The sequence below is a fragment of the Scyliorhinus torazame genome, chromosome 5, assembly GCF_047496885.1.
Source record: "Scyliorhinus torazame isolate Kashiwa2021f chromosome 5, sScyTor2.1, whole genome shotgun sequence".
Lineage (NCBI taxonomy): Eukaryota > Metazoa > Chordata > Chondrichthyes > Carcharhiniformes > Scyliorhinidae > Scyliorhinus > Scyliorhinus torazame.
The window spans coordinates 1060999-1073784 of NC_092711.1; the positions used below are offsets into that span (position 1 = coordinate 1060999).

Here is a 12786-nt window from a genome sequence, read left to right on the forward strand (position 1 = left end):
TGGGGCAGGCTAGATTGTACATTTAATTGAGATGCTAATTATCCTTTTCATCTCTGCAGACAGGGAGAATCAGTCTATCTTGATCACGTGAGTATATTTGCCAGATATAGAATAAAGCTCCCTCTACACTGTCCCCATCAAACACGCCCAGGACAGGCACAGCACGGGCTTAGATACAGAGTAAAGCTCTCTCTACACTGTCCTCATCAAACACTCCCAGGACAGGTACAGCACGGGGTTAGATACAGAGTAAAGCTCCCTCTACACTGTCCCCATCAAACACTCCCAGGACAGGTACAACACGAGGTTAGATATAGAATAAAGCTCCTTCTACACTGTCCCCATCAAACACTCCCAGGACAGGTACAGCACGGGGTTAGATACAGAGTAAAGCTCCCTCTACACTGTCCCCCATCAAACACTCCCAGGACAGGTACAGCACGGGGTTAGATACAGAGCAAAGCTCCCTCTACACTAGCCCCATCAAACACTCCCAGGACAGGTACAGCACGGGGTTAGATACAGAGTAAAGCTCCCTCTACACTGTCCCCATCAAACACTCCCAGGACAGGCACAGCACGGGCTTAGATACAGAGTAAAGCTCTCTCTACACTGTCCTCATCAAACACTCCCAGGACAGGTACAGCACGGGGCTAGATACAGAGTAAAGCATTCTCGACACTGTCCCCATCAGACACTCCCAGGACGGGTACAGCACGGGGTTAGATACAGAGTAAAGCTCTCTCTACAGTGTCCACATCAAACACTCCCAGGACAGGTACAGCACGGGGTTAGATACAGAGTAAAGCTCTCTCTACACTGTCCCCATCAAACACTCCCAGGACAGGTACAGCACGGGGTTAGATACAGAGTAAAGCTCCCTCTACACTGTCCCCATCAAACACTCCCAGGACAGGTACAACACGGGGAAAGATACAGAGTAAAGCTCCCTCTACACTGTCCCCATCAAACACTCCCAGGACAGGTACAGCACGGGGTTAGATACAGAGTAAAGCTCCCTCAACACTGTCCCCATCAAACACTCCCAGGACATGTACAGCACGGGGTTAGATACAGAGTAAAGCTCCCTCTACACTGTCCCCATCAAACACTCCGACAGGTACAGCACGGGGTTAGATACAGTGTAAAGCTCCCTCTACACTGTCCCCATCAAACACTCCCAGGACAGGTACAGCACGGGGTTAGATACAGAGTAAAGCTCTCTCCACACTGTCCCCATCAAACACTCGCAGGACAGGTACAGCACGGGGTTAGATACAGAGTAAAGCTCCCTCTACACTGTCCCCATCAAACACTCCCAGGACAGGTACAGCACGGGGTTAGATACAGAGTAAAGCTCCCTCTACACTGTCCCCATCAAACACTCCCAGAACAGGTGCAGCACGGGGTTAGATACAGAGTAAAGCTCCCTCTACACTGTCCCCATCAAACACTCCCAGGACAGGTACAGCACGGGGTTAGATACCGAGTAAAGCTCCCTCTACACTGTCCCCATCAAACACTCCCAGGACAGGTACAGCACGGGGTTAGATACAGAGTAAAGCTCCCTCTACACTGTCTCCATCAAACACTCCCAGGACAGGTACAGCACGGGGTTAGATACAGAGTAAAGCTCCCTCTACACTGTCCCCATCAAACACTCCCAGAACAGGTGCAGCACAGGGTTAGATACAGAGTAAAGCTCCCTCTACACTGTCTCCATCAAACACTCCCAGGACAGGTACAGCACGGGGTTAGATACAGAGTAAAGCTCCCTCCACACTGTCCCCATCAAACACTCCCACGACAGGTACAGCACGGGGTTAGATACAGAGTAAAGCTCCCTCTACACTGTCCCCATCAAACACTCCCAGGACAGGTACAGCACGGGGTTAGATACAGAGTAAAGCTCCCTCTACACTGTCCCCATCAAACACTCCCAGGACAGGTACAGCACGGGGTTAGATACAGAGTAAAGCTCCCTCTACACTGTCCCCATCAAACACTCCCAGAACAGGTGCAGCACAGGGTTAGATACAGAGTAAAGCTCCCTCTACACTGTCTCCATCAAACACTCCCAGGACAGGTACAGCACGGGGTTAGATACAGAGTAAAGCTCCCTCCACACTGTCCCCATCAAACACTCCCAGGACAGGTACAGCACGGGGTTAGATACAGAGTAAAGCTCCCTCTACACTGTCCCCATCAAACACTCCCAGGACAGGTACAGCACGGGGTTAGATACAGAGTAAAGCTCCCTCCACACTGTCCCCATCAAACACTCCCAGGACGGGTACAGTGCGCAGGGAGGGTTAGAAACCGAGTGACGTTTCCCTGTTTTCCTCACAGCGGAGAATCTGGTGCTGGGAAGACTGTGAACACCAAGAGGGTCATCCAGTATTTTGCCAGCATTGCTTCTGTCGCCTCTGCCAAGAAGGATGCCATTGCCAGCGGGAAGGTTGGTCCGACTCCGGGAAGTCTACACCTCCTTCGGGGAAAGAGTTTGCGGGGGGGGAGGGGGGGCAGGGGTGGAGGCGGAACGGGAGGGGGGGGGAACAGAGGCCGGGAAGCCGGACGCTACATAACCACCAGAGGATGTCGTAGAATCCCCCCGCGTGCCACTCGGCCCGTCGCGTCGGCGCCGTCCCTCCGAAAGCGGATCAAAGGCAGACAAACATCGAGAGGGGGGAAAGGGTGGAAAAAAAAACGTACGGTTGTCAGCACACCTTCCTTCACAGAGAGCCTGTGGGTTACAATCTCTGCCCGCAGCCATCTTCTCCACCTCAGGAACGCCGAGACTCACTGGCTTCTCGAAGAGAAATACGGAGGTGTGTGAGAGAGAGAGAGAGAGAGTGGGGTCCTCTCTCTAAGCTGCCACGAGTCGAACTTAAACTCCTTCGCGCTCTGAGAACAGATAACATACAGTGCAGCAGGGGGCATTCGGCCCATCGAGTCTGCACCGACCCACTTTAAGCCCTCACTTCCACCCTCTCCCCGTAACCCAATAACCCCTCCGAACGTTTTGCGACCCTCTGAGGCAATTTAGCACGGCCGATCCACCCTAACCTGGGCTGTGGGAGGAAACCGGAGCACCCGGAGGAAACACACGCAGGCACGGGGAGGATGTGCAGACTCCGCACAGACAGTGACCCAAGCCGGGAATCTAACCCGGGCTGTGCCAACCAATGCTAGCCCTCAATGCAGAAATGCCCCTCCCTCCTCCTAAGACCCTAAGACATAGGAGCCGAATTAGGCCACTCGGCCCATCGAGTCTGCTCCACCATTCAATCATGGCTGATATTTTCTCATCCCCATTCTCCTGCCTTCTCCCCATAACCCCTGATCCCCTTATTGATCAAGAGCCTATCTATCTCTGTCTTAAAGACACTCAGTGATTTGGCCTCCACAGCCTTCTGCGGCAAAGAGTTCCACCGATTCACCACCCTCTGGCTGAAGAAATCCCTCCTTGTCTCTGTTTTAAAGGCTCGTCCCTTTAGTCTGAGATGGTGTCCTCTGCTTCTAGTTTTTCCTACAAGTGGAAACATCCTCTCCACGTCCACTCTATCCAGGCCTCGCAGTATCCTGTAAGTTTCAATAGGATCCCCCCCTCATCCTTCGAAACTCCCAACGCGTACAGAACCAGAGTCCTCAACCGTTCCTCATACGACAAGCTCTTCATTCCAGGGATCGTTCGTGTGAATCTCCCCTGGACCCTTTCCAAGGCCAGCACATCCTTCCTTAGATACGGGGCCCAAAACTGCTCACAATGCTCCAAATGGGGTCTGACCAGAGCCTTATACAGCCTCAGAAGTACATCCCTGGTCTTGTATTCTCGCCCTGTCGACATGAATGCTAACATTGCATTTCCCTTCTTAACTGCCGACTGAACCTGCATATTCAGCAAGTTCTGATTAGCAAGTTTGTAGATGACACCAAGATTGGTGGAGTAGCAGATAGTGAAGGGGACTGTCAGAGAATGTTGCAGAATATAGATAGATTGGAGAGTTGGGCAGAGAAATGGCAGATGGAGTTCAATCCAGGCAAATGCGAGGTGATGCATTTTGGAAGATCCAATTCAAGAGCGGACTATACGGTCAATGGAAGAGTCCTGGGGAAAATTGATGGACAGAGAGATCTGAGAGTTCAGGTCCATTGTACCCTGAAGGTGGCAACGCAGGTCGATAGAGTGGTCAAGAAGGCATACAGCATGCGTGCCTTCATCGGACGGGGTATTGAGTACAAGAGTCGGCAGGTCATGTTACAGTTGTGTAGGACTTTGGTTAGGCCACATTTGGAATACTGCGTGCAGTTCTGGTCGCCACAGTACCAGAAGGATGTGCATGCTTTAGAGAGGGTGCAGAGGAGGTTCACCAGGATGCTGCCTGGTATGGAGGGTGCTAGCTATGAAGAAAGGTTGAGTAGATTAGGATTGTTTTCCTTGGAAAGACGGAGGTGGAGGGGGGACCTGATTGAGGTCTACAAAATCATGAGAGGTATGGACAGGGTGGACAGCAAGAAGCTTTTTCCAAGAGGGGGGGGTGTCAATTATAAGGGGTCACGATTTCAAGGTGAGAGGGGGAAAGTTTAAGGGAGATGTGCGTGGAAAGTTCTTTACGCAGAGGGTGGTGGGTGCCTGGAATGCTTTGCCAGCGGAGGTGGTAGAGGCGGGCACGATAGCGTCATTTAAGAGCTATCTAGACAGATACATGAATGGGCGGGCAACAGAGGGATACAGATCCTTAGAAAATAGGCGACAGGTTTAGATAAAGTATCTGGATCGGCGCAGGCTGGGAGGGCCGAAGGGCCTGTTCCTGTGCTGTCATTTTTCTTTGTTCTTCTTTGTTAACCTTCAGAGAATCGTGAACAAGGACTCCCAAGTCCCTTTGTGCCTCTGCTTTCCGAAGCATTTCCCCATTTAGAAAATTGTGCCCAAATTCCTCCTTCCAAAGTGCATACCCTCACACCTTTCCACAGTGTATTTCATCTGCCACTTCATTGCCCGCTCTCCTAGCCCGTCCAAGTCCTTCTGTTTAAAAAAGGTCCACTGTTTAAAAAAGGAGGTAGGCAGAAAGCGGGTAATTATAGGCCAGTGAGCTTAACTTCGGTAGTCGGGAAGATGCTGGAATCGATCAACAAGGAAGAAATAGCGAGGTATCGGGATGGGAATTGTCCCATTGGACAGACGCAGCATGGGTTCATAAAGGGCAGGTCGTGCCTAACTAATTTAGTGGAATTTTTTGAGGACATTAACAGTGCGGTAGATAACGGGGAGCCAATGGATGTGGTATATCTGGATTTCCAGAAAGCCTTTGACAAGGTGCCACACAAAAGGTTGTTGCATAAGATAAAGATGCATGGCATTAAGGGGAAAGTAGTAGCATGGATAGAGGATTGGTTAATTAATAGAAAGCAAAGAGTGGGGATTAATGGGTGTTTCTCTGGTTGGCAATCAGTAGCTAGTGGTGTCCCTCAGGGATCAGTGTTGGGCCCACAACTGTTCGCAATTTACATGGATGATTTGGAGTTGGGGACCAAGGGCAATGTGTCCAAGTTTGCAGACGACACTAAGATAAGTGGTAAAGCAAAAAGTGCAGAGGATAGCACAATTGGGGCAGCACGGTAGCATAGTGGATAGCACAATTGCTTCACAGCTCCAGGGTCCCAGGTTCAATTCCAGCTTGGGTCACTGTCTGTGCGGAGTCTGCACGTTCTCCCCGTGTGTGCGTGGGTTTCCTCCGGGTGCTCCGGTTTCCTCCCACAGTCCAAAGATGTGCGGGTTAGGTGGATTGGCCATGATAAATTGTCCTTAGTAACCACAATTGCCCTTAATGTTGGGTGGGGTCACTGGGTTATGGGGATAGGGTGGAGGTGTTGACCTTGGGTAGGGTGCTCTTTCCAAGAGCCGGTGCAGACTCGATGGGCCGAATGGCCTCCTTCAGCACTGTAAAAATTCTATGATACTGGAAGTCTGCAGAGGGATTTGGATAGGCTAAGTGAATGGGCCAGGGTCTGGCAGATAGAATACAATGTTGACAAATGTGAGGTTATCCATTTTGGTAGGAATAACAGCAAAAGGGATTATTATTTAAATGATAAAATATTAAAACAGCTGCTGTGCAGAGAGACCTGGGTGTGCTAGTGCATGAGTCGCAAAAAGTTGGTTTACAGGTGCAACAGGTGATTAAGAAGGCAAATGGAATTTTGTCCTTCATTGCTAGAGGGATGGAGTTTAAGACTAGGGAGGTTCTGCTGCAATTGTATCAGGTGTTAGTGAGGCCACACCTGGAGTATTGTGTTCAGTTTTGGTCTCCTTACTTGAGAAAGGACGTACTGGCACTGGAGGGTGTGCAGAGGAGATTCACTAGGTTAATCCCAGAGCTGAAGGGGTTGGATTACGAGGAGAGGTTGAGTAGACTGGGACTGTACTGGTTGGAATTTAGAAGGATGAGGGGGGATCTTATAGAAACATATAAGATGAAGGGAATAGATAGGATAGATGAGGGCAGGTTGTTTCCACTGGCAGGCGAAAGCAGAACTAGGGGGCATAGCCTCAAAATAAGGGGAAGTAGATTTAGGACTGAGCTTAGGAGGAACTTCCTCACCCAAAGGGTTGTGAATCTATGGAATTCCTTGCCCGGTGAAGCAGTAGAGGCTCCTTCATTAAATGTTTTTAAGATAAAGAGAGATAGTTTTTTGAAGAATAAAGGGATTAAGGGTTATGGTGTTCGGGCCGGAAAGTGGAGCTGAGTCCACAAAAGATCAGCCATGATCTCATTGAATGGTGGAGCAGGCTCGAGGGGCCAGATGGCCTACTCCTGCTCCTAGTTCTTATGTTCTTATGTTCTGCAGCCCCCTTGCTCCCTCAGTACTACCTGTCCCTCTACAGATCTTTGTACCATCTGCAAACTTAGCAACAGAGCCTTCAGTTCCTCCTTCCAGATCGTTAATGTATATCGTGAAAAGTTGTGGTCCCAGCACAGACCCCTGAGGCACACCACTAGTCACCGGCTGCCATCCTGAAAAAGACCCCTTTATCCCCACTCTCTGCCTTCAGCCAGTCAGCCAATCCTCTATCCATGCCCTCCTGCTCCTCTTTTCTACGTTTCTATGCCTCTTGACATCCCCCCCCCCCCGCCTCAGCCACCTAAAGGCTGTCCAGCATCAACAGACCCTCGAGTCCAAGATGGCCGCTCCCCCGCAAAATCCTCGAGGGGCGGTTCGGGATGCGGAGTCCATTCGCTGCCTCGCTCAAGCCCTCCAGAAGGATTTGCCTCCAAGGGTTAAATCTGTGTGTGTGGGGGGGGGGGGGGGGGGGGGAGTTTATACCAACAGGGGGTGGGGGTGGGGAAATGAGGTGATCCAAGATGGAGTTTCGCAACTGGGGGTCGCGGGTCGGTGTGGGATGCCAGCTTGAGAGGTTAGCCGCAGGCTCGATAAAGGGCGGGGTGGGCTCGAGAGGGGCTGAAGGCGGAGGCGGGGAGGACGGGGACGCCGGCGTTTGGGAGTGGGTGGGCTGGACATGAGGGGGTTTCCTTTGCTGAATTCTGAACTTGACCTTCTCTTTGACCCCCGACCCCCCCCTCTCCTCACCTCCAGGGAACGCTGGAGGATCAAATCATTCAGGCCAATCCGGCACTGGAGGCCTTTGGCAATGCCAAGACTTTGCGAAATGACAACTCTTCGAGATTCGTGAGTACTCCGTCGACTTGAATTTACGTAGCGACCTGCCCCATCCTCGGGAAATCCCAAACTGATCTTCGGGGCCAAAGAACCGGGAAGGGTAGCCGGGGTCGAACTGTCAGCATTGACAGTGCGGCGCTCCCTCCGTACTGACCCTCTGACAGTGCGGCGCTCCCTCCGTACTGACCCTCTGACAGTGCGGCACTCCCTCAGTACTGACCCTCTGACATGGCAGCATTCCCTCAGTACTGACCCTCTGACAGTGCGGCACTCCCTCAGTACTGACCCTCTGACAGTGCGGCACTCCCTCAGTACTGACCCTCTGACAGTGCGGCACTGCCTCAGTACTGACCCTCTGACAGTGCAGCACTCCCTCAGTACTGACCCTCTGACAGTGCGGCACTCCCTCAGTACTGACCCTCTGACAGTGCGGCGCTCCCTCCGTACTGACCCTCTGACAGTGCGGCACTCCCTCAGTACTGACCCTCTGACAGTGCGGCGCTCCCTCCGTACTGACCCTCTGACAGTGCGGCACTCCCTCAGTACTGACCCTCTGACAGTGCGGCGCTCCCTCCGTACTGACCCTCTGACAGTGCGGCACTCCCTCAGTACTGACCCTCTGACAGTGCGGCGCTCCCTCCGTACTGACCCTCTGACAGTGCGGCGCTCCCTCAGTACTGACCCTCTGACAGTGCGGCACTCCCTCAGTACTGACCCTCTGACAGTGCGGCACTCCCTCAGTACTGACCCTCTAACAGTGCGGCACTCCCTCAGTACTGACCCTCTGACAGTGCGGCACTCCCTCAGTACTGACCCTCCGACAGTGCGGCACTCCCTCAGTACTGACCCTCTGACAGTGCGGCGCTCCCTCCGTACTGACCCTCTGACAGTGCGTCACTCCCTCAGTACTGACCCTCTGACAGTGCGACACTCCTTCAGTACTGACCCTCCGACAGTGCGGCACTCCCTCAGTACTGACCCTCTGACAGTGCGGCACTCCCTCAGTACTGACCCTCTATCAATGCAGCACTCCCTCAGTACTGACCCTCTGACTGTGAGGCCCTCCCTCAGTACTGACCCTCTGACAGTGCGGCACTCCCTCAGTACTGACCGTCTGACAGTGCAGCACTCCCTCAGTACTGACCCTCTGACAGTGTTGCACTCCCTCAGTACTGACCCTCTGTCAGTACGGCGCTCCCTCAGTACTGACCCTCTGACAGTGCGGCACTCCTTCAGTACTGACCCTCTGACAGTGCGGCGCTCCCTCAGTACTGACCCTCTGACAGTGCGGCGCTCCCTCAGTACTGACCCTCTGACAGTGCAGCACTCCCTTAGTACTGACCCTCTGACAGTGCAACACTCCCTCAGTACTGACCCTCTGACAGTGCGGCACTCCCTCAGTACTGACCATCTGACAGTGCAGCACTCCCTCAGTACTGACCCTGTGACAGTGCGGCGCTCCCTCAGTACTGACCCTCTGACAGTGCGGCACTCCCTCAGTACTGACCCTCTGACAATGCGGCACTCCCTCCGTACTGACCCTCTGATAGTGCAGCACTCCCTCAGTACTGACCCTCAGACAGTGCGGCGCTCCCTCAGTACTGACCCTCTGACAGTGCGGCACTCCCTCAGTACTGACCCTCTGACAGTGCGGCACTCCCTCAGTACTGACCCTCTGACAGTGCGGCGCTCCCTACGTACTGACCCTCTGACAGTGCGGCACTCCCTCAGTACTGACCCTCTGACAGTGCAGTGCTCCCTCCGTACTGACCCGCTGACAGTGCGTCACTCCCTCAGTACTGACCCTCTGACAGTGCGACACTCCTTCAGTACTGACCCTCCGACAGTGCGGCACTCCCTCAGTACTGACCCTCTGACAGTGCGGCACTCCCTCAGTACTGACCCTCTATCAATGCAGCACTCCCTCAGTACTGACCCTCTGACTGTGAGGCCCTCCCTCAGTACTGACCCTCTGACAGTGTGGCACTCCCTCAGTACTGACCGTCTGACAGTGCAGCACTCCCTCAGTACTGACCCTCTGTCAGTACGGCGCTCCCTCAGTACTGACCCTCTGACAGTGCGGCACTCCTTCAGTACTGACCCTCTGACAGTGCGGCGCTCCCTCAGTACTGACCCTCTGACAGTGCGGCGCTCCCTCAGTACTGACCCTCTGACAGTGCAGCACTCCCTTAGTACTGACCCTCTGACAGTGCAACACTCCCTCAGTACTGACCCTCTGACAGTGCGGCACTCCCTCAGTACTGACCATCTGACAGTGCAGCACTCCCTCAGTACTGACCCTGTGACAGTGCGGCACTCCCTCAGTACTGACCCTCTGACAATGCGGCACTCCCTCCGTACTGACCCTCTGATAGTGCAGCACTCCCTCAGTACTGACCCTCAGACAGTGCGGCGCTCCCTCAGTACTGACCCTCTGACAGTGCGGCACTCCCTCAGTACTGACCCTCTGACAGTGCGGCACTCCCTCAGTACTGACCCTCTGACAGTGCGGCGCTCCCTACGTACTGACCCTCTGACAGTGCGGCACTCCCTCAGTACTGACCCTCTGACAGTGCAGTGCTCCCTCCGTACTGACCCGCTGACAGTGCGTCACTCCCTCAGTACTGACCCTCCGACAGTGCGACACTCCTTCAGTACTGACCCTCCGACAGTGCGGCACTCCCTCAGTACTGACCCTCTGACAGTGCGGCACTCCCTCAGTACTGACCCTCTATCAATGCAGCACTCCCTCAGTACTGACTCTCTGACAGTGTGGCACTCCCTCAGTACTGACCCTCTGACTGTGAGGCCCTCCCTCAGTACTGACCCTCTGACAGTGCGGCACTCCCTCAGTACTGACCGTCTGACAGTGCAGCACTCCCTCAGTACTGACCCTCTGACAGTGTTGCACTCCCTCAGTACTGACCCTCTGTCAGTGCGGCGCTCCCTCAGTACTGACCCTCTGACAGTGCGGCACTCCTTCAGTACTGACCCTCTGACAGTGCGGCGCTCCCTCAGTACTGACCCTCTGACAGTGCGGCGCTCCCTCAGTACTGACCCTCTGACAGTGCAGCACTCCCTTAGTACTGACCCTCTGACAGTGCAACACTCCCTCAGTACTGACCCTCTGACAGTGCGGCACTCCCTCAGTACTGACCCTCTGACAGTGCAGCACTCCCTCAGTACTGACCCTCTGACAGTGCGACACTCCCTCAGTACTGACCCTCTGACAGTGCGGCACTCCCTCAGTACTGACCCTCTGACAGTGCGGCACTCCCTCCGTACTGACCCTCTGATAGTGCAGCACTCCCTCAGTACTGACCCTCAGACAGTGCGGCGCTCCCTCAGTACTGACCCTCTGACAGTGCGGCGCTCCCTCAGTACTGACCCTCTGACAGTGCGGCACTCCCTCAGTACTGACCCTCTGACAGTGCGGCACTCCCTCAGTACTGACCCTCTGACAGTGCGGCGCTCCCTACGTACTGACCCTCTGACAGTGCGGCATTCCCTCAGTACTGATCCTCTGACAGTGCGGCACTCCCTCAGTACTGACCCTCTGACAGTGCAGCACTCCCTCAGTACTGACCCTCTGACAGTGCGACACTCCCTCAGTACTGACCCTCTGACAGTGCGGCACTCCCTCAGTACTGACCCTCTGACAGTCCGGCGCTCCCTCAGTACTGACCCTCTGACAGTGCAGCACTCCCTCAGTACTGACCCTCTGACAGTGCGGCGCTCCCTCAGTACTGACCCTCTGACAGTGCGGCACTCCCTCAGTACTGACACTCTGACAGTGCGGCACTCCCTCAGTACTAACCCTCTGACAGTGCGGCACTCCCTCAGTACTGACCCTCTGACAGTGCGGCGCTCCCTCCGTACTGACCCTCTGACAGTGCGGCACTCCCTCAGTACTGACCCTCTGACAATGCGGCACTCCCTCAGTACTGACCCTATTACAGTGCTGCACTCCCTCAGTACTGACCCTCTGACAGTGCGGCGCTCCCTCAGTACTGACCCTCTGACAGTGCGGCACTCCCTCAGTACTGACCCTCTGACAGTGCGGCGCTCCCTCCGTACTGACCCTCTGACAGTGCGGCACTCCCTCAATACTGACCCTCTGACAGTGCGGCACTCCCTCAATACTGACCCTCTGACAGTGCGGCACTCTCTCAGTACTGACCCTCTGACAGTGCGGCACTCCCTCAATACTGACCCTCTGACAGTGCGGCACTCTCTCAGTACTGACCCTCTGACAGTGCGGCACTCCCTCAGTACTGACCCTCTGACAGTGCGTCACTCCCTCAATACTGACCCTCTGACAGTGCGGCACTCCCTCAGTACTGACCCTCTGACAGTGCGGCACTCCCTCAGTACTGACCCTCTGACAGTGCAGCACTCGCTCAGTACTGACCCTCTGACAGTGCGGCACTCCCTCAGTACTGACCCTCTGACAGTGCGGCACTCCCTCAGTACTGACCCTCTGACAGTGCGGCGCTCCCTCAGTACTGACCCTCTGACAGTGCGCTGCTCCCTCAGTACTGACCCTCTGACAGTGCGGCACTCCCTCAGTACTGACCCTCTGACAGTGCGGCGCTCCCTCAGTACTGACACTCTGACAGTGCGGCACTCCCTCAATACTGACCCTCTGACAGTGCGGCACTCCCTCAGTACTGACCCTCTGACAGTGCGGCACTCCCTCAGTACTGACCCTCTGACAGTGCAGCACTCCCTCAGTACTGACCCTCTGACAGTGCGGCACTCCCTCAGTACTGACCCTCTGACAGTGCGGCACTCCCTCAGTACTGACCCCCTGACAGTGCGGCACTTCCTCAGTACTGACCCTCTGTCAGTGCGGCACTCCCTCAGTACTGACCCTCTGACAGTGCGGCACTTCCTCAGTACTGACCCTCTGTCAGTGCGGCGCTCCCTCAGTACTGACCCTCTGACAGTGCGGCACTCCCTCAGCCCTGACCCTCTGACAGTGCGGCACTCCCTCAGTACTGACCCTCTGACAGTGCAGCGCTCCCTCAGGCCTGACCCTCTGACAGTGCGGCACTCCCTCAGTACTGACCCTCTGACAGTGCGGCACTCCCTCAGTACTGACCC

General features: G+C 54.7%; 1 protein-coding gene across 1 annotated transcript in view; it reads left to right on the forward strand.

Annotated features, from left to right (window-relative positions):
• LOC140422575 (myosin-6-like) overlaps window positions 1–12786 on the forward strand; it is a 232384-nt gene that overhangs the window by 12618 nt on the left and 206980 nt on the right. Inside the window, 3 exon segments of the mRNA XM_072507581.1 lie at window positions 60–87; window positions 2350–2458; window positions 7597–7689. Of these exon segments, the coding sequence (XP_072363682.1) occupies window positions 60–87; window positions 2350–2458; window positions 7597–7689 (230 nt within the window).